This window comes from Microtus pennsylvanicus, chromosome 18 (assembly GCF_037038515.1).
Source record: "Microtus pennsylvanicus isolate mMicPen1 chromosome 18, mMicPen1.hap1, whole genome shotgun sequence".
Taxonomy (NCBI): domain Eukaryota; kingdom Metazoa; phylum Chordata; class Mammalia; order Rodentia; family Cricetidae; genus Microtus; species Microtus pennsylvanicus.
This window is the reverse complement of record NC_134596.1, coordinates 34,213,634-34,240,215: the sequence shown is the minus strand read 5'-3', so window position 1 is coordinate 34,240,215 and position 26,582 is coordinate 34,213,634. Positions and strand designations below refer to the sequence as shown.

The 26,582-nt window shown below is 41.5% G+C and overlaps 2 protein-coding genes across 3 annotated transcripts in view; one reads left to right on the top strand and one right to left on the bottom strand.

Annotated features, from left to right (window-relative positions):
• Positions 1-1,199: 1,199 nt before the first annotated feature.
• On the bottom strand, positions 1,200-18,961 carry Ddias (DNA damage induced apoptosis suppressor). The gene is made up of 6 exons (XM_075952321.1): positions 18,867-18,961; positions 17,668-17,787; positions 12,386-12,510; positions 6,542-6,703; positions 5,153-5,270; positions 1,200-3,998 (listed from the first exon to the last, which is right to left on the bottom strand). The coding sequence occupies exons 3-6, from the start codon at positions 12,496-12,498 to the stop codon at positions 1,626-1,628; spliced, it is 2,766 nt and encodes a 921-aa protein (XP_075808436.1). The 5' UTR covers positions 12,499-12,510; positions 17,668-17,787; positions 18,867-18,961; the 3' UTR covers positions 1,200-1,625.
• A 328-nt stretch (positions 18,962-19,289) lies between these two features.
• LOC142837301 (lysosomal Pro-X carboxypeptidase-like) overlaps positions 19,290-26,582 on the top strand; it is a 47,190-nt gene continuing 39,897 nt past the window's right edge. The window contains exons 1-2 of one of the 2 annotated variants that reach the window (XM_075952323.1): positions 19,290-19,390; positions 19,635-20,153. In XM_075952323.1, coding sequence (XP_075808438.1) covers positions 19,992-20,153 — 162 coding nt within the window. In that variant the 5' untranslated portion in view covers positions 19,290-19,390; positions 19,635-19,991. Of the gene's footprint in view, positions 19,391-19,500; positions 20,154-26,582 lie in introns of those variants that run through there. The other variant, XM_075952322.1, reaches the window with a different exon arrangement.

Below are 26,582 nucleotides of genomic sequence, written 5' to 3'. Positions count from 1 at the left end.
CGAGGGAAAGAGAATAGCTGTCTGCTGCTGACATAGGGTGGATAAAGATATGGAATAGCTCCAGCATGGAATGGCAAAGGGAAGTGACTAGGAGATTGCAAGACTTGACAAGTCTTGACAGACAGCTGAGGCACTGACTCGCCTGGGAACTGCTCTTCTTTTTGGCTATTAACACTCTAAGTTTCTCTCCTGCCAAGAACATACCAGATGTGGACTGTTTGATTATATATATCAAAAAGGCACAGTTTCTAAACAATGGGTCGCAAACCCATTTAGGGTCATGCAATTTAATATTGGAAGTAAAAAAAATCCTTTGGTAGCAATAAAAGGTTTTTGGGAAACATATAACATGCACTCTGAGCTATGCATGTTACGACACGCAGTGCCAAAGTGTTGTATGTTGTGAACTGCAGTGTTTTCACTGCATATGGTTTTCTGCTCTTACAGTTTACTTGTGAAAAACAAAGAATAATATTTTCTACGATCATTCCTAGATATGTAAATGACAAATTCATGTATATTTAGACTCACAGAATGTCTGTAGAATGTTTGATTTTAAAAACTGTGAAGACTTGACTTTTTATTTTTTGAGAAGATTTACATGTGTTTGCTGTGCAACTCTGTGTATGCACGTGCACATGTGTAAGTTCCCATGCCTGTGGTGGGCACAAAGGCTAGCCAGGGGCTGTAGTTATGGGTGTTGCAAGAAACCTGGCTTGTTAAGTGGGTGATGAGATCTGAATTCTGATCCTCATAACTGTGCAGCAAGTGATACCAGCTACTGTCCCATCTCTCCAGTGCCTTGAGTGTCTTCAAGATTTGTAAAATGATTTTTAGCTTGGAGTAAGCATAAAATTTCCAGCCATCTCTGAATGATCCTAAAAATACTTCTGTCATTTTGTACTACCCATTTATGCAAAGCTTCACTCTCACCAGTGACAATTCTAAGGTCAGAATAGTAATCAACTGTGAAAACCATTTAAGATGCCCTTTGTATTGAAATACAAAGATTCAGTCAGGTTTTAGCCTTCATGTAAAAGAAACACGTCAATGCCACTGCACGTCCTGTATAGTATTGATGCTGCCTTAGTCAATGGAATAAAATGCATTGAGATTAGTGACCTTAACTAGCCGTGTGTTACAACCTCAGTCCAGGAGTTATGTTCTTACCTTAGCTAAAAGTTAATAAAAGATATTTTGGTTTGCAAAAGTTTTATTTCTAGATGTCTCTATTTTAACAAATACTTTTAAATACAAAATCAACAGATTAGTCAATAAAAGATAAAGTGCTCAGTTATCTAAATCATAGTATTCTGGAGAAAACAGCTGCGGAAAGGAAAGCTTGAAAGGTCCAACAGCACTCAGTGCAGTCCATTCTCCATTAATGATTTTCCGTTAAGTGTTCAAAATACAAGGGTTGTTTTCTGTGTCAGGGAAAGCAAAAATTTTCAAGCAGATTTGCCTCTGTTTAAAATCTCTGGGAATTGGGTTCAAATGACTTTATATGAAAATAATTTTGGTGACCAAGCTCTTTTTGTTTCAGACACTAAAAGTGGCAATGTTTGAAGAAGACAACATTTGACTTCTGAAAAAACATCCCCAAATGGACTTTTCCTGTTTTCAGCCTATTTATAATTGTGCGTAGTTAGGACACTTCTGTTTTTGCAACCGTTGCTGTAAACATATTCTTTACTTTTAATTTTAAACATGCTGGTTTTATGTGCAACTTTTATCAGTTTCTTTCTTGGTAACTCTTTTTGGTCAGCAAGGCATTTTCTTAAACACATGGCTTTGAATCCAAGAGTATCTGAAAGAAATACTTTTTGGGTGGTAGGGGGGACCCATTCATCCACATCACTTTCAGGGCCCTCAGCAGTAGGGCAGTGGTTGATCTCCGGTTGTGTCAAACCAGATACAACAGGACTTTTAGATTTCTGGCTAGGTGTTTTTACATTCTTTGGGAAGGTTGAGGTGGCTTGCTGTTTGTCATTTTCAGGAGAAATTTTTGTTTTCTTATAGTTAGCATCAAGATTTGAATATAACGAAGGCAATATTCTGAAAGTTCCACGTAAGCCATGAATTCTCTGGTGGAAGCCTGCAACTGGAGTTGACTGTGAACATGGAACAAAGTCTTGGCTTTCTGAGAAGTCAGATTCTGAGTCTGACTGAGAACTTGCTCTTGGATACCTTGATGTTGATATGTTCTGCAAGGGTAGTTTTTGTGAAGGCTGGCTGCAGTTTTCACCTACAACACAGTTTTCAGAGCAAGATGCTTCCCAGGGTAACAAAACATCCTGTGACATTTTGGTAATTTCTGTTCCAATGTCCTTATTTTTAGCAACATCATCAAAAAGATCAGCAGAAGCATTGTAGCTACCTTCATGATCAGCAGAGAAACTTTGTGTTAAGTTACTACTGATAGGCCTGTGAGGTATTTCTTTTGCAGTAATTGTATTTCCTGGACTACTGCAAAGAGTCTCTAAAGGATATGTAAGTTTCCGGCATATTGTAAAATTGTCATCTTGGTTCTCTGACCATCTATAATACTGCTTATTTTCTAATTTCTGAAGATAAGAAACATCACCGTGTTTCTTAGAACACAAGCTTGCCAATTTCCCTTTTGTATCTGAACATGATTTTTCTCCACATCCATTACAACATTTGTTACTAAGATGAGAACAGTCACCTGTTGAGGTATTAGGTCTGAGTGAAATCTCATCCCTTTGTTGTAGGGTTCGCTTTTGGGTAACTGATGCTTCCATATCGTTTGGAGATGTAAAGAGAGCTGACAGGCAAGTATCCAGAAACCACTCGGAGATATCACTTCTATTACTGCCTGTAGAGACAGGCTCTGCTGTCTTGTTGGGTTTTGATTCTTTTTCAATTTGAGGACTTGGATTAGACTCACAGCTGGAAAAGAATATCTCTTTCCTAGAGCTTTCTTTCATCATTGCTTGTGATGATCTTAAGTATAAAGGAGGTGCATTCAAGGCTCCAGTGTTTCTCCTGGGCGCCACAGATAACCTGCTGTGGTCGGTGTGGAATTTATCAATGCCATTATCTAAAATCTGTTTTCTGTCCTTAGGGTCTGTCTCAGTGATAGCAATCTCATTTTCAACAACTTCCAGAAACTTGTTCAGGCTTTCAGAGAATGGTAGGTCATCCCAAGTCAAGGTCTGGGAAGCACTTGGTGTTTCTTTAGATCTCAGTGATGACAATGAAAATGCAGATCTCTCTTGAAGGATGGAGGTAGTATTTATGTCACGATGCTGGTAACATGGGATGCCTTCCTGGGAATACTCACTTTTAATTGCTGCTTCACTGTAGCACTCTGCATTGTCTTCTTCAGAGGAGTCTTGCATTTGTGGAGGGAGTAAACTATTAGAGTCAGAGAGCTTAGTTTCATGAAAACCGGGGCAAACTGGACTCAGATGATCAGCTTGTAAACCAAAGTCTCCGCCCAACTTTCCTGTTGTATTATTCTTGTCCGTACAAGAAACACGGCTCTGAGAACTCTGAAGGGGATCATGCCAGTTCTTAGAAGCGGTTTTGGAAAAGGAGATGTACTGTCTGTTTTGGTTAGGAGTACCACTCACCGTGGTTTGTTCTGAAGCTGAAACGTCATCATTAGCTGTTACTTGCGAATCAGTAGAAGTCAGTTCAAGAGATGGCTGCCAGAATCTGAGAAAATCATCTCTGCCACAGGACTCCAGAAAGCAGGATGTTTTCCCAGAGCTACGCCTGCTGCTAAGATCACTGTCCGAGTGATCTAAAGAGAGCGAGTGACTGCCGCACTCCTGAGAGTCGCAGTGCTGTTTCTTGAAATTGGAACTGTGCAAAAGCTGATTTAAGTAGTCAATGACAGTAAAGCCTGTCACATGTGGACTGGGCAGAACCATCTGGGAAGCTACCAGCGTTCTGACTTCTCCTTTGTGCTGACAGCATGGCTGCAAGATGTTACTGGGGTCTGAATCATGTTCACATACATCTCCAAAATTCTATGAAAGAAGTAAATGCATTTAAATGAGAAGAAGATGGCTTCTCTTGGCACAAGGAGACAGGAATTTAAAGGCTAAATGAGAGTGATGCTAACTCCTTTAACTCCAAGCCCTGCACTGTTACTGAAAGAGCAGCACATACCAAAGACCCCTGGCTGGGACACAGACTCGGTCCAGCAGCTACTAGGGACGCTGGGGTTCTGGGTACGTTATTTAACTCCTCTGTGCCTCACTTTCTCACTTATGAAATAAAGGCTGTTGATTAACAATAACAAAATTGGATGATACTTAGAAAATAGTATCTATTCTATAAATGCTGGTATACTATTATATTTGTAAAAGAAGAACAGAAAAAAGAAAACTAAACTATGTAATATTTTAACAAAGTATAGTTTGTTAGTTCTTGGTTTCTCCGTCTTTGGGTTTTCCTTAGTGCCCATTTGGTAGTACTATATTCTCTTGACTACATTCCATTTAGAGTGTAATCAAATTTCCATTTGCTCTTTTTAATTTAGAATACTTTCTTACTACTCCTTCAGAGTTAGTACATTTTAACTCTTTCTACTACTATGTATTTAAGTATATGTATTTAATTTAAGAACATTCTTCTTAATCTATTCTTTTTGACTTAGGGCCTTATTATGTAGCCCTGGCTGGCCTGAAACTTGCCCTGTAGATCAGGGTGGCCTTGAATTTAAGAGATTCATCTGGCTCTGCCTCCCACTGCTGGGTTAAAGGTGTGTACCACCATACCAGACCTTAATATATTTTTTAATGTTTTTAAACAATACTTAGACATTTGTCTTTGAGACATGTCTCTTTTGATAGAAAACACAAAATTTTACTAAGTAATTTGTATAGAATTTGGAGTAAAAGAAAAGTAATCTTTCAGAACCAAAAATCTAATACCTTTTGCAATTCATAGTAAATTCCCCCTTTTAAAAACATTCAATTGGGCTTCTTTGGCTTTTGTAATAGGGAGTTGTAACCTATAATATTGAAATAGATCTCATGTAAGCTATTTCTATAGTTTCATATGCATCTATCAACTCTAATATCTATATAACTTGTTCTAAAAACAACAAGGAGAGTTACAACCTTTTCATTTCAATGGGGATCAGAGGACATTCCAAAAGGAAGTTGATTTCAATTACCGTCACTCCAAAGACAAAGCTTTGCCCAACGAAACAATTCTCCACCGCTGTGGTCAAGAGGCTTTGCCTCCCACCACTGTCCAGGGCTTCTGGGGTTTCACCAGAATCCTCAAGGTACCTTTGAGAGAAAGTGTTCACAGTGATGAGCTTTGAAATTTTACTTTGCAGTACAATCAGGAGACACAATTATTTTAAAATATGGTATGAACCTTGTTAGTCACGTTCAGAGAGAAAGAAGTATGACCTTGGCATGTTGGCCCTAGTAGGTTTCAAAAGTATAAAAAGAGAAAAAAACATTTAAAGCCATAGGAAAACCCAACCTATCTCGTGTGAATGAGAGGCCTGTGAAGTCTGGGGAAGGAGCGTAGGGGTAGACTAGCATGTGGAACGTCTGCCCTAAGTTCCGGCTATAGCACCGTGAGGGAAAAAAGTGCACGCTTACTTAATCTGCAGAGCTCAAAGGTACGCTAAGGGAAGCAGCAGTGGCAGCAACAGTCTTTCTGCTGTCCCTTTCCTTCAAATGAGTCTGCTCTAAGGTACAATGATACGAGCATTGATGACTAGGGAAAGAGGGGAGGGAAGACAGTGATAAGGAGAAAGTTCTTTACTTATATGGATTTTTAAAGTCTTAAGGCTGGGTCTTATTAGGTCAATATGGTAGACTGAATGTAATTGGCCACCATAAGCCCACAGGGAGTGGCACTATTAGGAGGTGTGGCTTTGTTGGAGGAAGTGTTGAAATCTCCTATGCTCAATCTATGCCCAGAGTCAGTTCACTCCCTGCTGTCTGTGGATGCAGATGTAAAACTCTCAGCTCCTTCTCCAGCACCGTGTCTGCCTGCACACTACTATGTACTGCCATGATGATAACGGACCAAACCTCTGAACTGTAAGCCACCCCAATTAAATGTTTTCTTTCATAAGAGTTGCCACAGTCATGGTGTCTCTTCATAGCAATAAACACTAAGACAGTCAAACTGGAGGGATAAATCTGCAAAGTGACTGAAAGAATTGACTAACTTGTATTAGAGTTTTATAATATTTTGTTTGTTTGTTTGGTTTTTCCAGACAGGGTTTCTTTGTAGCTGTGGAGTCTGTCCTGGAACTCACTTTGTACACAAGGCTGGCCTTGAACTCACAGAGATCCTCCTGCCTCTGCTTCCCAAGTGCTGGGATTAAAGGCATATGCACTACCACTGCCTGGCTACAGTTTTATAATATTTTACATAGTTAAATTTTCCCTTTCCAGATTATCTTTTAAGGAAACTGATGGCCTGAGATAAAGGGGTTCTTCTGAGTAAATGCAAACACCTTCAAAACATGTATTTTCGAATCCTACGGGCTTGCTAGAAGAGCAGTCAGGTAAAAGAATGCTTTAAAAACTCTCACCTCTTCAAACCAGTGGCAGTGAGTCCAAAAAAAGTGTCTAAGCAGCTCCCAAACACAGTAACGACACACAATCTGCTGGATTCCGCGACTTTTAAGGACAGTCTGTATCTGTAACTGGCACTTTCAGCTTCACCACAAGAGCCACACTTGGGACAAGTAAACCTAGAAAAGTTGGGGAGACAGCAAAGAGTTGTCCAAATTTAGGGTGATAGTTTGCATATCAATAGTGACTTTCATTCTTAAACTATTTACAATCAACAACTTTTTTTGTTTTCCTCTTTCCCAAGGCAGGGTCTTGTGTGACAAAACTGGCCCCAGACTGTTACACGTAGATCCTTGACCTCTCCCTCCAGGAAGAGAGGACTATAGTCATGCACATACATATGGCTAGGTTGATGAACTTTAGAGATTTTAGTACCACCAAACTGAAAGAAACATATACTAAACTGCGAAGAAACTGATGGGAAACAGTGTAACAAAAATAATAACCTTGAAATATTATACACCAAGAATTTACTTGTAAGCCAGGTGGTGGTGGCAGACACCTTTAATCCCAGCACTTGGGAAGCAGAGTTCGAGGCTGGCCTGGTCGACAAAGCAAGTTTCAGGATAGCCAGGGATACACTGAAAGACCCTGTCTTGAAGAATTAAATAAAATAAAATTTCTTTAAAGAAGTTACTTGTATCCCAGCACTTGGGAGGCAGAGACAGGCGGATCTCTGTGAGTTCGAGACCAGCCTGGTCTACCAAGGGAGTTCCAGGACAGGCTCCAAAGCTAAGGAGAAACCCTGTCTCAAAAAAACAAAAAACAAAACAAAACAAAAAAAAGAAGTTACTTGTATTCTTCTTAATGTCTTGAAATTTATTAGTTTCTAAAAGATTTATTTTTCAATATGTGTATGTGTCTGCATGTGTATATAGGCATACAGGTGACCTCTGAGTATAGAGGTATTGGATGTTCTGGGGCTAGAGTCATAATCTCTCCAACCTCTAAAAATTACTTTAATTCACCAGGATATGTTACGATCATTAGATTATTATTAGATTATAAAAACTAGATCAAAGGCACACAAGTTAACTTGTCAAGATAATAAGATAATATGTAATTGTAACCAAAGGGTACTTAAAAACTCTTGTTCTATACGGCTTGGGCTTGGGTTAGTTACTAGATGCCTGGAATTCTGAGGACTGGATCTGTAACCTCCAACGCACAGGAAAGACAAAACAAAATCAAGCAAACACCATGGCACAAATCTATCAAGCTAAAGTGTCAGTCTGCTTCTTTTTGCAGTGAGTATACTGTATTTTCCTCAGGAATCCTTGCTGTGTCTGTGCTGGGCAACTCCTCACCAGTGAGCTATAGGCCCAGGCGGTATTTTCCTGCTCTTGTCTGTAATCTTACAGCTGTGATCTTCATTTTTCTTGTTTTTCTAAACAACCCTTTAAAACATGGTAATGGGAGATACTAGGATCTTACTTTCCCATGCTGCTAATAATTTGGCTTAGAGAGTGGCAAAGCAGAAACAGAAATCAATGTTAGCTATCATTTGACTGTTGCCAACAAGCAACATGATTCAGTGAAATGATTCAACACATCATAAATACTATTAGCATAGGCTAATTATTATTGCTTTTTATGGGCAACATTGAAGATGAATCTGTAAGAATCCATTCATATAATCTCATTCAAATGTGCTAGTCTGTACTGTAAGATGGCCATAGAATAAAGAAAACTGACTCACTAGAATATAGCCCATTTTTATTAGTTCCAAGGTGTAATAAAGTGAACTGTTTCAAATAAACACAATAAATCTTTTAGGGTTTTAAAGTAATAATGTATTTATATATAGTGAGAATTACTAGCAAATCTTAAAATAATTAATACGCATCAATATTTTGTATCTATAAAAGTTTCTAAGACATGTGTTTACCTTCTGTACAAATGGAAAAACTAGTTTGGATTTTTGCAGAAGGTAGCAGTGAATTCTGACTCAAAGCTGAAACTTTGGCTTCCTATTCTGAAGTTCTTGATTTTCATTTTTATCATAACTATAAAAAATATGATGACAAATAGAACAGCACTGATAGCTTGACAACCCAGGCCTATTTGTTTTACTGCAAGGATATACTATATTATATGCATACTTTTATAAAACAAATACATCGAAGATATTTATTTATATAGTTCTTAATCTTTGAAATAAATGTTAATATGGTTAATATAGATTAGCACCTCTCACACTTAAACAGCATCCCAATCGCCTGAGGATCTTGTTAAAATTAAAATACTCATTTTGCAAGCCTGTGATGAGACTCCTAATTCTATACTTCTAATAAGCGCCCATGTGAAACTGACAGAAAAGCAAGGGCATAGAAAATATATTCCAGCCGGGCAGTGGTGGTGCACACCTTTAATCCCAGCACTTGGGAGGCAGAGGCAGGCGGATCTCTGTGAGTTCAGGCCAGCCTGGTCTACAAGAGCTAGTTCCAGGACAGGCAGCACCAAAGCCACAGAGAAATCTTGTCTCAAAAAAATAAAAAAATCCAAACAGAGACTCCTGACAAGCTGAGCTGCCTAGAAGACTCTCAGACCAACTGATCTACCTGGAAAGGATTCTCTCCAAATTGTTGAACTGCCTACAGGTTGTGCAGTGAGCCCCATGTTTCCGGTTATCACGAGAAGTCATCCATGCTGGGGTGGGCCTTGGTTATGCAGTTGTCTTTGAGTCATTTCTGCTCCTGTACCCAAATTCCTGCAAGTAACCCCAGTAAAACCATGGCTGTTCACCAGCTGGACTTTGATGGTGTCCCTATGTGGGGTAAGAAGACATTTGTTTGGGTATCTCCAGTAATAGTGCCTTATAACAAGCTATGATTCTCATTTTCAGTGAGGGAAAGGAATTTATGAGTGTTAAGAAAGAGCCTTAGACTAAAGCAATTATTTATTGGCCCTATTAAGTTACTCAGGAGACAATTTGCATGTTTGAGTTGGGTACATACTATATCTATTATATATAGCATAGACAGCCTATGTGGATAATAAATCTTACTTATAGTTTTTGGCACAATATATTTTACATATATTTTATGCTGAAAGTGCATTATACACTTCGTAGTTAAGTATAAAGAACTTAAGTGACTTAATGTCCTTAAATCCCCAGGAGTGCAGGGCCTGTTACTTGCTCAGGGAAACACACTGGAGATGTTTGATCCCACAGCCACTGGGTTCAGTCTTTTCTCAACTACTATGCCTTCAAATTCATCTGCATTAAATTTTGTGCAGCTCCACTTCTTTAAGATCTTCTGGTGGCCAGGGAACTTGAACTTGGTTACACACAGGGCCTCAATCACATGTTCCTTATTCTTCAGCTTGGTGTGGATGTACGTGAGGACCTGGGCAGTCACTGTGCCTAAGGCTTCCCAAAGGCACCCAACACACCGTTCTGGAGGCTAGACTGGGGAAAGCACTGAGATAAGAGACCTGACTAGGCACTGTAAAATTGTCTTCCAACGTCCTTAGGGAAGCTCACGGGAGCAACAGCTGCAGAAACTCCCAAGGTTGCTGCTGTTTACAGTCAATAAATGTTAGGTCCCTGAAAGGAACACTTTATATTGGTGAGATAAGAGTCTTTCACTGACACTACCTACTGCAGTTGTCTTTGCTAAGGATTTGCAGTAAAAACAGGACCTATAAAGGTTAGGTAGGGGACTCACCACAAATTTAGCTAAAGTAGTGGGGCACTGAAAAGGAAGAATTTCTGTTTTCTATGTTGGTTTATTTCCAGTAAGAAAAAAGGAGAGCAGAAGCGAAAACAGAAAAGGTCAAGCATCAGCACTGAGTTTTGTGGAATTGTTAGTTTAATATGAGTAGGTACATTGTTACTTTCTAGTGGATTCAATTTCCACAGGAAAGAACCGTGTGCTTTGGGGTTTTATGCATCTAGCTGGAGCTCTTTTCCTATGGAATTTTAAGACGGAATTTGAATATAAACTGCACTGTTAGTTCAGAGGTAATGAGGTAAGGTAGGAGGTAGACTCTAGTCATACTGTTCAGCCTTGAATGTTTGTTTCTGGTGTGTGATTTGGGGCAAGTCCTTCATTTTTCTAAGCTTCATTGTCTCCTAATTTGGGATCAACAGTAGCACCTACTTCTTAAAAATCTCTTGTATTAAAGGGATATAATATCTACAAAGCTCCTAGCATCATGCTTCGCACACAATAAACATTCATAAATGGTATATATTGGTAACACAAGTCTAAAGGCCTAACAGTGGTATTATTGTTCAACTCAAATTTTTGTGAAAGATTATCCTCAAGATAAACTCTTGGCCTGTTGAGTATGGTAATATAGGCCTGTGATCCTAGTCCTTGGGAAGCAGAGGCCAGAGGATCACAAGTTTAACGCTGGGCTAGATAGTGATACTCTATCTTACTTGGAAAAAAAATCACAAAGTTTTTAAAAAGCTTTATATGATTGATTATATATTATACAAATGTTCTAAGTATGTTATGTATAGCAACTTACCTGATCCACATAAAAATTCTAATGGTTTTTCTCTAGTTTTACCCCAAACTATTTAAGTGATTTGTGCAAGATCACACAGTTATGCCTTGAGAGTTGGGGAACAATACTGTGGCTAATGCTTATAATCTCCCTATTAGGAATGCTTAGACAGAAGAACTGCTACAAGGTACAAGAATGTGATATACAGTGAGTTCCAGGCCAACCGATTAAACTCAAGCATTCTGGTTCCACAGAATAGTGCTGTTAACCATTGTGATATACTGCAAGAGGACAAGTACACTTGGAAAAGCTCTTCAGTCAAAAAGGATTCCATTTTAGAAATCCTCATATGTACACACACACACACACACATGTATGGTACTAGACTTCTGAGCATTATCTCTGTAGTTATTCTACTTTACAAATAAGTAATTAGGACCACAGACGCTACATCTCCTGCCCCATGGCACACTCTCAGTAGATGTTAGCACCCTTCTGCAATTCTATGCAGCATGAACTCTAAATACTCCAGAATGGTTTTAAGAAAGGTTCCTGACTCCTCCTCATACCCCATTCAATTCTAACTTGACCTGAGACTAGTTAACATTATTAGCTCACTACTCTTATTTCCGTATCACTAGGCGTTACTAATATCTTTGTCTTATGTCTAGACACAACGTTGTGAAAGAATTTCAAATCCAACTTTTCGCTTCTATTCTACAATGATAGGTGGTATATCTGGGGTTCTCAAATATACTCGGTACCATGATTTTATCACGGTAATCAGATGTAGCCAAACAGCCTTATTGTCATACAAAAGACTATGAGAATTTGAGCACATCTAACCTGAAATTCTGAACTTCAGAGTACTTACAAAAGTTTCTGAGCATTGGCATGACTTAAAACACTGTAGACTTTGAAACCAAGGGTAGCAATACAGAACTGTGAATTCCAGAGTAGTTTGGGCTGCAGAGACTCACTCACTAATGAGCAAACACACATCCATTTTGGAGCACTTCTTTTTCAGGTTTAGGCCAGGGATATTCAACTAATTAAGTTTATGCAAATAGTCTTAAACCTCCAAAGTTGTGAAATCGGAAACACATCTGTGCCCAAGCATTTTATAAGTAAATAAGCACGGCACCAGCTACTAAGTTTATTTACTTATATCTACTTAAAAAATAACCTGAGGTGAGGACCATTAAAAAACAAATACTCTTAAACTTGCCCCAAAAACTAGATTAGTACTCAGTTCTGTTCTAAGATAGCAGAAGAACCAACCCTGAGAATTCCTGAGAGAATCTGATGCTCTGCACAGCGAACTCAGTCTTTAATTTTACCTCTGGGAGTCAAGGACTATCCGAGAGAAGCACCGCTGACATGATGGATATATAAAGCTTGAGTTCTGGAGGGCAAGCACTGAGGCAAGGAGGAATCTCCGTCTTCTATTCATGTGTCCGTTGTCCTAGAAAACAAGCATGGGGCTTAATGCAAATGTCAAATCACATGTGAATTATCCCTCTTCTGAAAACCAATCAGTCAATAATATCGTTTGTTTCATTATCAAAGTGAAGACAGCTAAGTGTCAGTGTACTGGGAGATTAAATCTGGGGCCACACACATGGTAATCAAGGAGCCTATTACTGTGCTACATCCCTAGCCCTATGATGATGTACTGAAAAACTGAACCACTACTTCAGAGTAAGTAGTCTATTCTAGTAATTCAGGAGAGACTTCACATAGCTCATTCATGTTTTTTTACTAAGTAAATTTATTCATCTATTTATTTTACATCCTGCCAGTTTCCTCTCCCTCCTCTCTTCCCAGTCCCTCCCCTCAACTCCCCTGTCCTCCCAATCCACTCCTCCTCATTTTCTGTTTAGGAAAGGGCAGGTCTCCCATGAGTACCAACAACATATGGCGTATCAAATTGCAGTAAGACTAAACACCTCCCCAAGTATTAAGGCTGGGCAAGGAAACGCAGTGAGAGGAATAGGGTCCACATTCGTTACAAAAGATATAGAAGTTTTTTAATGGGAAGGATATTCCATGAACCTTCTTTCTTCCTCCTCCCTGAGCTTTTGAGGGTTCTCCCTATTTTTGTCTAGGCCGGTCTTGAACTCATGGGCTAAAGTGATCCCGAGTAGCTTCAATTACTGGCTCAGAAGCTGAAAACTGCTTTAGTAGATTTCACTGAGCAGAGTTTCACAGTTTGGGGGTAGAAAAGGGACTTACAACTAGAAAATAAAAATGTTATAAGGTCTAAGAGATCAAAGTTTTAAAACAATTCTTGTTTATATAAGCATATCAAAGAAATAAAAGAGCAATAGTCTCTACTTTTATAATCTGACTTTGAATTCTTTCAATTGTACATTGGCTTACCATTTTCCCTCACTGATTAGCTTATGCTAATAAGGTAATAAAATAATTGTTTTCAAATAAAGAACTCTAGTGTTCAGAGAGTTAGATCAATTTGTAAAAATGTTTGACCCGTCTCGGAGACTGCCTCCAGTAAACTCTGACAGTGGAATTCAATTAGGCACAGCACTTGAAGAGCCTACAGAAGTGACTGTGAAGACTCACATGGATCCTGTGTCAGGATAACATTTCCATGAAAATAAGATTTTCCCACTGCTTTTTCCATGGAAGTCTCATTAAGTATATAAACTACACTTATGGGTAGACCCCATGCCCAGACAGCCAACACAAAGTAAAATCAATGATATTTTAGTACCCTATTTCTTTGTTAGGGCATTTTTTCTTATTGATCTTTTGCTTGTACATTATGGTTTCTGGATTTTTATGAGTTTTGTTTTTGTGGGTATGTGTTTTTCTTTTTTAAAATTCTTTTTACTTGATTGTTTCTTCTTTTATTTTCCCACCAATTTTCCCCTTTTATTGGAAATAATTTTTTTTCTCTCACATAATAAATCCTGATTTTGGTTTTTTCTCTACACCTTTCAGTACCTCCCCTCCCTCCCACTCCAACCCACCTCCTTCCTGTTTCCCATTAGAAAACAAACAGGCTTCTAAGGCATAATAATAAAATAAAACAAAACAGAGAAGGCAAAAGATTATTGTGGGCCTACCTTTAGTGGGTCTAACACAGAATTTTAGAGTCTACATGGACATTCAAATTATTCTTTATGCACTGTGGGTGGTACCATCTGTTTATAGGCAGGTCTGTTCTGTTTAAGAAGAGCAGCTGAATGTGAGCCTGGGAGCCAAATAGTAAGCAGGGGTCTGCCATGGTCTGTTTTAGTTCCTGCTTCTAGCTTCCTGCTTTCTGCTTTGGCCTCCTTCTGTGATGGACTATAAACTGTAAGACAAATAAACTGCTTCCTCCCCATCAAAACTTTATGAATTCTATTACAAAGGAATTGTAGATGGATTGGTTTGTAATTTAACTAAGATGCTGTGCTGTATCATGGGCACATATTTTTCCCCCTGAAGTACTAGGTTGGAACCCTGGACCTCATATGTACTAGGCAAGCACTTTATTACCAAGCTATACTTTCAGTGTCTTCTTGGGAGAGGGCCTCTAAGTTTCCCAAGGATGGAATTTGTGGCTCTCCTGACTCAGCCTCTGAGTAGGTGGGATGACAGATATGTGCCACCAGGCCTGTCTAGATAATACAACTTACCAATACAAGAAAAACAATACAAACATGACGTTCTAGAATTAATTTATAAATTATGCAAGTATGAATTGCACACATTTTAAGAAGGTTGGTTGCTGCTTTTTATTTAAGGGTTTATTGCCCTCTAGTGGATCAAATACATATATAAAAACAACAAAAAAACTCTAATTCACAAGTAAATTTAAGAATTAAAATGAACAAGTTCATTTTCTTTTTTATTTTTACTGTTGGTGCTTCTTCACCTGGCAAGCCCAAATGGTAAAAAGATACTTCATTCATTGAGTGAAGGACAATACTTTTGAAATTCCTCTCCAGCACCCACGAGTTTGTTATTTTTCTTTGTTTTCAGAACCCGTTTCCTTCATGATAAGTGTCTCCTATCTTATATCTCTACTACTTTGCATGGGTTATGGTGAATGCATGCTTGATGAAGTATCAGGACTGAGTAAGCATTAAAGTTAGGAAAACATTATAGACTGAGAACAACTTCCTATCTGGCTCATCATACATATATTCTTTCTATTATGTTGGGAAGGAAGGCGGTACAGTATCACATTTCTTTCAGCTTCATCAGTCAGAAAACCATGCTCCAATATATTTACTTACTGTAATATATTATACACTTGTTAAATGCCAAGTGTTGCTATATGTAGTGAGGGGCATCCAGACACAGTCCTTTCCTAGTTACTAGATTTATGTTCTAGTGTAAGAGATGACAGAAAATGATTGACAAGCTATATAAGTGAAATGTACATAATACCTTGAGAAAATTTAAAAAGAGACTGGTCAGGTCTTTGCTTGGGGGTGGGATAAGGAGAGAGACAGGATTAGGATAATGTAATTTTTGTTTAGAAAAAAGTATTTTCTGTCAGAGTGATGGTATTAAAAATTCATTAAAATTCTTTATACACCTAAAATATTTTCTAAATGTATAATTTTTGGGAGAATATTTTATTTTTCTTTATATGTATGTGTTTGTCTCTCTGTGTATTTGTGCACCATCTTCTGGAGCTGGTGCTACAGGTGGCTCTGAGCGGCTGGATGTGGGTGCTGAAAACTGATCCCAGGTCCTCTATAATAGCAGCAAGGTCTCTTAACAGCTAAGCCATCTCTTCCCTAAATGTATAGCTCTTATAATAAGTAAAACCATAATAAAAATACTAGGCAGGATACAGCAGTAAGACACAAGGAAACATCAGCTTCTCCTAATCTCATACATCTAAGAGTAGAAATAAAGAGATTGGGAGGGAGACAGGAGAAAGTCTAAGTGACATGGCATACTGAGGAGAACTAATTGTTCTCCTCCTTTGTTTTCCAGTGATTGCCTAGGTCAGTGACCAAGAGGGAAGGCACGGGCACAGTCTTAAAGCTATTTGGGGGAACTACACCACAACCAAGGTTACTTTCTTACATATCATGAAAAAGAATGGTTGGTAACAGGGAAGCTGGGAGTGGTAGTACACACTTTAAGCCTTTAAGCTTAGCACTCAAGGTGGAGGCAAGGGGTCTCTGTGAGTTCAAGGCCACCCTGGTCTACGGAGCTAGTTCCAGGACTGCCAGGGATGTACAGAACCTGTCTTGGAAAAAAAACCAAAACTTAAACTAAACAAAAAAAAAAAACCAGAGGGAGAGAGGGGGAGAGGGGGAGAGGGGGGAGAGAGAGAGAGAGAGAGAGAGAGAGAGAGAGAGAGAGAGAGAGAGAGAGAATAGTAACATGGAAGGGGAAGTGCTATAAACTGTAAACAGAAAGTTACTTAATGAAGGAGAATGAATCAATGTGCAGAGCATCCTCTTCACTCTACAGACTACAGACCATTCTGTCAATGGCAATGAGGTAGGACAGAAAGGGGAAATGTAGGGACATAGAAGGGAAAGAAGCCCCTCTAGTTTGTCTTTGTCACTGAGTCCTGAAACTGCAATGCAACTGATAAGCCAAAGTTGCGTGTATAAGTACATGTTCCGAAGACTTCACATTTGAGAAAACAGACTGCTGGACCCCAATTTCCAGTTTATTTTCTCATTACTAACTTGTCAGAAGGCAAGCCCATGAAAAACCTTACATAAAAACATTCACTTCAAGGATGGACCTGGAAGAAGCAGAAATATCCTAAGCATACAACTTCAAGGAAACCACATTTTCCAGACACACCAGGGTCAACAGACACAAGAGCTCAGAGACTGTGAGAGCCCACACAAGACCCGCACAGGCTCAACACAGACAAAAATCCCAGCATGGGAAAGGAAAGCGGACAGTCTCCGGAGGAGATCACTTTTCTTCAGTGGAGCGACAATGTGTATCTAAGCACACACCACGGCAAAGTCAATACTCAGAAGGAGATGGCCAATGCAAATGGAATGCTTTTTCTTTAAAAGAGAGAGAAGAGAGAGAAAGAGCATAAAGATAGGTAGGCAGAGAACTGGGGGAGAAGCTGGGGAAGGGGAAAGAATATGATCAAAATAAATGATACAAAATTCTTAAAAAATTAAATAAACATAAAAATGTTAGAAAAAGAAAAAAAAAGATGTGGCTCCTATCTTAAGGTTTTTAATTCAGTCGGGTTCACAATTTCTTTTGAATGCGTTCTTGTGTGCAAAGTCTTTACATCATTATGTGATCTACCCAGAGAATGTAAAAGACCAACTAAAAGTGAGGATGCTGTGCAGGAGCGATGGCTCATTCCTTATGAGCACTGGTCTTTCTTCCAGAGGACCTGGGTTTGATTCCCAGCACGTGCACGGCAGCTCACCACTGTCTGTTAATAACTAGAGTCAACAGACATTCATCACACTTTTCTGGCTGCTGTAGGAACCAGGAGTGCACACACAGCACAGGCACCGTGAAGATAGGACGCAGGTGGATCATGTCTGCATGTCCTGTCTTCTGACAGGTAGGTCACAGTCTCTCCAGTCCTCAGGACTGTTTCTCAGCACCATACACGTAACAAGCCATCTTTTTCAGACCTCTGAAAGGACACACTCACCCCTGTAGGAAGTCAACCCTCCATTCTAGGGATGAGGAAGAGGGGGTAGGCAGTCTTCCCTTTCTTTACTCCTTCCGCTTTTCATGTTGATTCAGGGTACTGCTCAGTGGTAGAGCAAACCTAAACACAAAAATACAAAAAAGACACAAGCCATTGCCACCCAAAACCTAGAAGAAAATCTTCCATGCCCTGTAAGATAACCCTAGACTTCTAATTTCCTGTTTTACAGCCCCAGAGGCCTCACTGTAGAAGGAGAAATTTGGATAGTTTTCTTAATACCTATAATTTCCTTCAAGGACATATACAAGATCTAACTTTTCAAAAGGTAGTCAGAAGGAGTTCAGAGCCAGCCTTGGGCATGAAATGCTGTTACCCCAACTCAAAACAAAAAAACCAAAACTAAACAAAAACCTTTGCAAACTAAGAAATAACAAATGAGTCAGAACAAGCCTGGGGTGTGGATGGGAATAAGCAAACGTCTGGAGGGTTGGGGAGAATCCAGTGACGTGGCATGAACGGACTGCGATGTTCCGGGTTTGCTCTCCCACACCGAGAGGTGTGTGTGTCGGTACAGATGGCAAGGTCTAGCGCTGAAGGTGGCGAGGCAGGCAAGGCCAAAGGGTTTCTAACCTAAGGAATTTGGACTTAAAACATCGGAGGAAACAGGAGCATTTCAAATAATTTAAACGGGGATGATCTTGGGCAAAATTTTCATCTATTTTCCTGGTCATTCGGGGAATGGATAAGCAGGGGAAACGGTTGGAAGCCGACTGTCACAGCTCGGCAACGGGGACAGCTTCGATTACGTTAAGGGCAGCTCTGGGGAGAGCAGGATTTCAGATGAGATACGAGAGACCAAGGAGTCTGGAAATCTTTCCATGTCTGCATGGCGCGCGTTACTCCGCTAAACATTATCTCTAGGCAATCAAAGCTATCAGAGGAGGAAACAAACAAACAAAAATCTGTGCCAGCAGGACTCTGCACGGCAGCCAGCTGACACAGTTTGAATCTCCCTGGAGAAAGTCGAGTCTTTTCCTGTCTGGGCTTCTGGGGCTCTACGGCAACTGTAAATGTTGCTAAACCTTCGCCAAGGAACACGAAAATGACTGACTTTCCCCTCCAACTCCGGTTCCGCCCTTTACGGTGACGGAGTCCTGAACAAATTCGTCCCTCAGGGACCTCTTTCTGCAGCTTCTCACCTGAGGGAAAGGATCGGGACGAGCCCAGGCAACCAGGAAGCGACGCCGGCCCCTCAGCCTCAGCCGCGCACCGACCGCCAGCACTCGAATCTCCCGCGTTCCCTTCCGCCGGAAGTACCGCCTGACGGAGCTCCCCGAGAGCCAATCAGAGCAGGGCACCGCGGTGGCGGGCCGCTTCTCCGGCGAGCGCCCCTTCTGGTCAGGCTGTGGGTGGAGACGGCTCTGGAAGGACGTTCTTCCCGGGCTGCTGGAGCTGGAGTTCCTCGGGCGAATGGCGGGGGAGGCCGGGAGGGCGCGAGGCGTGGGAAGGGGCGCCGGCGCCCCTCCGGCGGACGTGATGCCACGGGGTGGGCAGTAGGGGGCGCTGTCGGCGAGGGATCCGCCGTCGCGGTCGGCCGGGCGGGGCCTGCAGGGGGTGGGAGGGGAGACGTCGTCTGCTCGGAGGACCCGGCTGGCTCGGAAGGGATGGGTTGTGCGGGGGAAGCAGAGGATGGGGTGGCCCAAAGACTGAGTCTCCACATGGGGTGATCTGCAAACTTTCTTCCATTTCCTGCTGCCTGAGAGACCTAGGGCCGATCGAGGACTTGTTTCCTGATCGAAGTAGAAATGACAGGGTTGCTGTGCTGGTTGAGCGAGAGGTCACGTGTGTGTGTTGTCATGCCTAGTGAAGATTGTCAATAAGATTGTCAATACATATTCTCTCTCTCTCTCTCTCTCCCTCCCTCCCTCTCTCCTTCCTCCCTCCCTCCCTCCCTCTCCATTATGTAGGATTTGCGGGAACAGTGTGAAGGTGGCTATGTGACTATAAAGGCAGAAATATGGCGTGACCTAGAGAAGCGATAGGGTTCGGGGAGCCAGAGATGAGGACGGGCCAAAGCCCTGCGGGATAAAGGCCGACGTAGACGTCGACCACAGTGGAGGTGGGCGGGGAGGAGTGGGAAGGCGAGTGACAAGGGTAGCGGCGGCGAGGCCGGTGGGGTCAGGAGCTGCCTGGCTTTGGGTGTCCCGGAGGGAGGAGCTAGTCTGCAGCGGGCGGAGCTCCGAGCTGGGCCCGGCTTAGGCTGGGCGCTCTGGCCGGTAGCCCTCTTTCTCTAGCTGCTCAGCCTGAGGCTGCCAGCGTGAGCCATGGGCTGCCGGGCTCTCCTGCTCCTGCCTTTCCTATCACTTGGGGCCGCCACGACGATCCGGTCTGGGCTAAAGACCCTCAGCAGCCTGCACTTGCCAACCAACCCCACATCCGACCCTGCCGTAGCCAATAACTACTCAGTTCTTTACTTCCAACAGAAGGTAAGCGGAGGCTGGGAAGTAGGGGTTCCAAGTCCCAGGTACCAACCGCCCGTACCTTGCTTGGCTGATAAAACTGAATGGAGACCGCCGCCCACCTCCAAATTCAGACTCTAATGCTTAGGACTTACTTTGGTTTTAGTTCACAGTTTCTGGAGGGTAGCCCTAAGCCCGAATTTAAAATTTATCAATAAAAATGTTTCCATGTTCCCCAACAAAGACCAAAAGAAATTTCTTCCTCCAGTTGTGGAGGTCCGGGTTATATTAAAAAAAAAAAGTCACACTTCACAACCAGCTCTCAGAGGATTCCTTAATCTAAACTCTTTATTTTTCCTTGGCCAAAACCAAATTTTGGAGACTAACCTTGAGTCCAGGTCTTGGAGCTGGAATTCTATTGTGTGGCGACTAACCTTGACCTCTAGTTCTCTGAACACGAATTCTAAAGTACCTACTATATAATACCAGCACCGTGAAGCGCCAGCCTGCTTTCTTCACTAAACTGCTCCTCTCAGTTCCAATGTTACCTCTGGAGGTTGAAGGTCTGCAGCCACATCTGAGGAGCGTGCCAGGATCAGGTCTCTACTCTTTAGCTTGAGTCCACCGGTTCAAGCCAGGCTTCTCCAGTGCCTTTGTACTTGGCCCACCAGTCTCAGTGTTAAAGTACCTGTGTCCTCTGAAATGACAAGGAACCCTAGATATATTTCCAGGAGTCGCTGTAGGCTTGAATGTGCAAGGCGCTGGATTTAGAAAAAGAATCCAAGAGCCTGAGCTTGGCTTTAGAACTCTCAGCAAGCTCTGGCCTAACTTTGGGATCTGAACAGGTTACAGTTAGTTTCTTGACTTACTGAAGGTTCTAGTGATGGTGAAATGAAGGCGGATATCACTCCCCTAGCAGAGAAGCTGTCTGAAGTTGGCAGGTATCAATGCCTGGTGATAGACTGGAAGTTTGAATAGGAGCCTGGGGAAGAGGAACGGCATGGGGTTGTAGAACAGTTTAATTTTGAAGTTAAAAAAAAACCCTAGAAATTTGGGTTTATGAAAAAGAGAAACTATTGTAATTTTAGCAGAGGTAGCAGAGTCTTTCTGAGGCAGCTCCTTTAGTCTCCTGCAGTATAGTTCCTCATTTGTACGTTGAGAAGGTGGAGTCAAGAGCATTGCTTCTAATACTTTCCCTGAGAAACCCTTTCTGTGGAGCCTGCTGCTGTGGAGGCTAGTTGGGTCTCCCTGGAATGAAAGCTGTGTTAGGAACCCTGGAAACTCCTCTTTCCCTGCCCCCCATCCTTGAAGTGTTCTGCTTCTATCTGCTTTCTTTAGACTGGGATTTAAAAATAAACACATTTTTTTTTGTTCGTTATTGTAAAAAAACAAAATTGTACTCAAGGCCTTTCACTATCCCTAATCTTTGTACTGGAACTTTTTGAGTGTTTTGTTACATATATGTAGCTCTTTATAGCATCCAGTTCTTAGCAGAAAAGTTAGGGGGTGGGGTATAGAGCATGCGGTCTCTAAACTCTCTCTGGGAGTAATGCATGGGGGAACGGAAGGGTGGAGGGATAGAGTGATGCTAATTTGTTTTCCTTTGTCCTCTCTCTCTCTCTCTCTCTCTCTCTCTCTCTCTCTCTCTCTCTCTCTCTCTCTCTCGCATGTTAAGTTACACTAGTGAGTGCACATATGAATCGGGGAGGAGGAGGTCAGGTGTCATGCACCATCACTCCCTGCATTATTCCCCTGAGACAGGTTCTCTTATTGAACCTGGAAGTTTAGCAGGCTGTTAGTCCCAGTGATCCCCCTGTCTTCACCCCATCCCCTCTACTGTTTAATATAATTTAAGACCTTTAAAAGACATTTTCAGCAGTTGGCAAGTATGTTTGACTTTACTCAGTAACACTTCATCCTGTAGGCTTGAACAGAGTTTATACCGTCAGACGCTTTTACTGCCATGTCTGCTTTATGTGTTGCTGGGAATTAGACCCGGGGCCTTGAGCTTGTCAGTCAAGCACCACTGAGCTACATCTCCACCCCATTTATACTTTTTTGTATGTATAATTGTGTTACATGTACATGTTTGTGTGGGTGTGTGCATGTGGTGTATACACCTGTACATATGTGTGGATGTTTGCAGGAGTTTTCTTCCTCAATGCTCCCCATCTAACTTTGTGGGACAGGATTTCTCACTGAATTCAGGCTAGCTGGCCCATGAGCTCAAGAGATTTTCCTGTTTCTGCCTCCTAGGCTCTAGGATTATAGACAAAAGCCATGTTTTTTAGAGAGTGTGAATATGGGGGAGATTCAGAACTCAGGCTCTTTACTGATAGCTATCTGTCTAGCCCCCACTTAAACATACAAAATTTTTTTAAAAATTTATTTATTATGTGTAGTGTTCTGCCTGCATGTACACCTGCACACCAGGAGAGGGCACCAGATTTCACTATAGATGGTTGTGAGCCACTGTGTAGTTGCTGAGAATTGAACTCAGGACCTCTGGAAGAGCAGCCAGTGCTCTTAACCTCTGAGCCATCTCTCCAGCCATTTATAATTCTTAATTAAAGTCTTTTTTTTTTTTATTTTCGAGACAGGGTTTCTCTGTAGTTTTTGGTGCCTGTCCTGGAACTAGCTCTTGTAGACCAGGCTGGCCTCGAACTCACAGAGATCTGCCTGCCTCTGCCTCCCGAGTGCATGCGCCACCACTGCCCGGCTAAAAGTGTATTCTTAAAAGTAGAACAAGGCTCCAAGGCAGTATGTCATTCTAGGTGTAGGTGGCAAAAGATGTCTTAGCAAGCAAGGCAGATGTGTAAATAGGAGTAGACTCAAGGGTCACCTTGACCCCCAGCACAAAGAACAGCTTTTTTTCTGCCAGATTTCTTAATTCTGCCTGTGCCCAGAATGGCGTCTTTTGTTTTTATCACCTCAAATTTCTTATCTCTTATTTCTGCTCGAGTACTTTATCCACCTGGTTGCTCAGTCATTGGCCTAACTCAGGACTGTTGTGATTATGTCTCTTCTGGAGCCTGCTGGTCATCTGCACCCAGCTGTATTCCCCTTAACTGTCGGCCAGCATTTCTGTAAGTCTGTCTCTCGTTCCAGCGTGGGCCTCATGACCATTGGCTCCTGCAGGCCCTCCCCAGCTCCTTCCTTATTTGTGGGGTGAGCACATCAGTGGGCTGGGGTATTTTGACGTATGTACATCATTTCAGTTCTGCTTTCTGTTCCTGTTTGTGGTTCCCCTTCTCAACTTTTGCCCCAGATACCCATGTCCACTAAAATGAAGCTGTCGGGAGCTGCTTGCAAGAGGATATGGATAATTATCTTTTTCTCTTCTTTCCCCTCGTTTTTGGTTTCTGTTGCTGACCTTCCCTTGGACCTGGAGCACAGCTAGTGTTGTATGAATTGTTAGCTGTTGCTATGTTTGACGATGGAGTTTCTGGATGGAGTATTGGAGCTCATGGAGCTGGCCTCTTAGGGATGATGTGCTTGATCTACATGGTGGAGGGCAGGGAGCTGGGTGGAAGTTAAACATGGTAATAATTAGCAGCCCAACCTCTAGAGACAAACAGCTTTGGAATGAATTCTGGTTTTGCCCTGAGTAAACTGATGAGCTGCTCGGAGGTAGCCCCTGTTATATAGTTAGCAAGTGGTAATAACTGTACTGCACACCTCACGTGTTTGTTAGGAATGTGCTGATGTGTGCACACTCTAGCATGCAAAGTGCTTTTCTAGCAGTGCGAACCACTGGCCAGTCAGTAACAGCTAAGCAATAATTATTTTTATCTTTCTGTTGCTTAGTGCTTTAATTTACTTCTTTCCACCCAGAATAATATATTAACAATTCCTTATAGCTAAAATTGTTATTCTGGGAAATGTGAAGATCTCTTTGAGCCTTTTCTATTGCATTTTATTTGAAACTCTTGTTTATAAGCTTACAGGATTGTAGCAAAGGGATTAATGCTTTTCTTTCTTGAAGTAATTTTTCTCTCAGGTAGACATGTAAAAAGAATACCAAACTGTTATTTTTTTCTCTATGCTATTTTGAGTTTTGGCAAAATGTGAAGGGAAAATTTGGTAATGGACATTGTTAGAATGACCTTTTATTAATCAGACTACTAAAATGGTAATTCTTTCTAGTAGCTGAGTGCCTACTGTTTTATCAGCTAATATTAAAATGTGGATGAATGAGATGAATGTAATTTATGCCCTGGCAATGCTGACGCATGTGTGGGCACCCTGTAAATGGCGGTTCTGTTTCATGGTCTAAGTTAATGAGGACAACTCTTCCTCAAGAGGGCACCAGATCTCATTACAGATGGTTGTGAGCCACCATGTGGTTGCTGGGAATTGAACTCAGGACCTTTGGAAGAGCAGGCAGTGCTCTTGACCGCTGAGCCATCTTTCCAGCCCATGTTAAAATGCTACTAAATACAAATCAACTTTAGGGTTTTCACTGTTGGCACATTTTGTGCTCTATGGGGTTTAGACACAGAACACTTCAGTCTGTGTTCTGGAATCAGCCCTTCCACTAACTTGTGACCTGGTCTTGGCCAATTTCTTAACTCTCTCAACTATCCTTTACTAACCTTTGGAATGAGGTTGGCTGTGCCCATCGCTAATGCGCCTTGAATTCTGCCCACCGAGTGCCTCTAGCCTGTGATGCTCTGCATGAGGACAGCAGGGTGGCACAGGTTCTGGGTTTAGCCGTAATGTTCATTGCCCTTGGTGAGTTGCTCCTAGGCAGTATTTTCATCCTGACTTTGAAGGAGATATAAATACAACTACAAAGTAGATTTCAATTCAACATTTGTCATTTTTAGTACAGTATATTTGTGGCTTCTGTTTGCTTGGTTGTAGGCCAGTTGGAGAAGAAAGAGCATCAGTAAGGAAAAGTCCTTACAGTGTGTCTTATTTATCCTGGCTTCTAATGACTTGTACCGTGCTACCACGTGGTAGGTAGGTGTTTGCCCCCACCCCCTTTTGAGATGGAGTCCTGCTGCCAATTATATATTGACTTCGATTTTGAGATCCTCTTCCCTCAGACTCCCTGATGAGATCACAGGCAGATACTTGATTTACATGGTACAGATCATTAAGAAACTTTGAATTGAAAAAATTGACCACAAATTAAAGTGAAAAAAGCAGAAGAGTAAAATGAAATATAGAGCATGTGTCTAGAATATTGGTATTGTAGAAATCTGCTGGAACTTACTGAGAGCTTTATGTGTTTTAGGTAATATGGTGACTATTTAGTAAACATTCACTTATTTAATCCTAATAGCCATACTGTGAGTAGATGCTACTACTATCCTACTTGATAAGGAAGAGTACTGTGTTGTGTGTTGATTTTGATCTTTACTGTTTTGGCTTTTGAGGGGGGTCCACCACCCAACTCCCAAATAAATCACACATGGCAACTTATTCTTACTTAGTAATGACTGGCCTTAGCTTGGTTGTTTCTTTCTAGCTTTTGTAACTTAAATTATCCCAACTATCTTTTGTCTCTGGGCTTTTTCCTTTTCTTACTTCTGTATATCTTACTCCATGACTGGCTGAGAGGCTGGGTTGCTGGCCCCTGAGTCCTCCTCTCCTTGTTCTCGCATTGCTTCTCTTCCTCAGTTCTCCTTCTTGTTTATCCTCTCTGCCTGCCAGCCCCTCCTATCCTTGCTCCTGCCTCACTATTGGCTGTTCAGCTTTTTATTAGAGCATCAGGTGTTTTAGACAGGCAAAGAATCACAGCTTCACAGAGTTAAACAAATGCAGAATAAACAAAAGTCACACACCTGAAAATAATATTCCCCGACAGTATTGTGGGGTCTCTGCAAACCCCAGGGTTAGCCGAGTCATGATCCGCATGAGGCATGAAAGAAATCCGGTTCAACACTACTTAGATGGTGTTGGTTTAGAGTCTGACACTCGGCAGTTTATTTTAGTCATATTTAAATTAAGCACAGCAGAATTTTGGAAAAAAGTTTCTGATGATAATTAACAATCCCATGTATACAACAAAGTTTAGGACATGTTTACATTGAAACTCTTTGCAAACTCTTTGGCCTCTTCTATATAAAGATGGGTATTGTTGCTGGGTGGTGGTTGCATATGCCTTTAATCCCAGCTCTCGGGAGGTACAGGCCAACAGATCTCTGTGAGTTTGAGGCCAGCCTGATCTACAGAGTGAGTTCAAGGACAAGCTCCAAAGCTACACAGAGAAACCCGTCTCAAAAAAAAAGATGGGTAATGTTAACTCAGAAACAATGGTCAAGATAAAGGGTATAGGGAAAATGACTGAGATAAACCTTATAGTCTGTGGGTGAGTCAGGCTTGGCCTGGCCTCACAGGCAGAACAGAAGTCACCTAGGCTGTTGTAAAGTATAAGTTACATTTCCCATGCTGATGGGTTTTATTGACTGAGAAGAATGCCTCTAAAGATAAAGGTCTAGGGAGGAA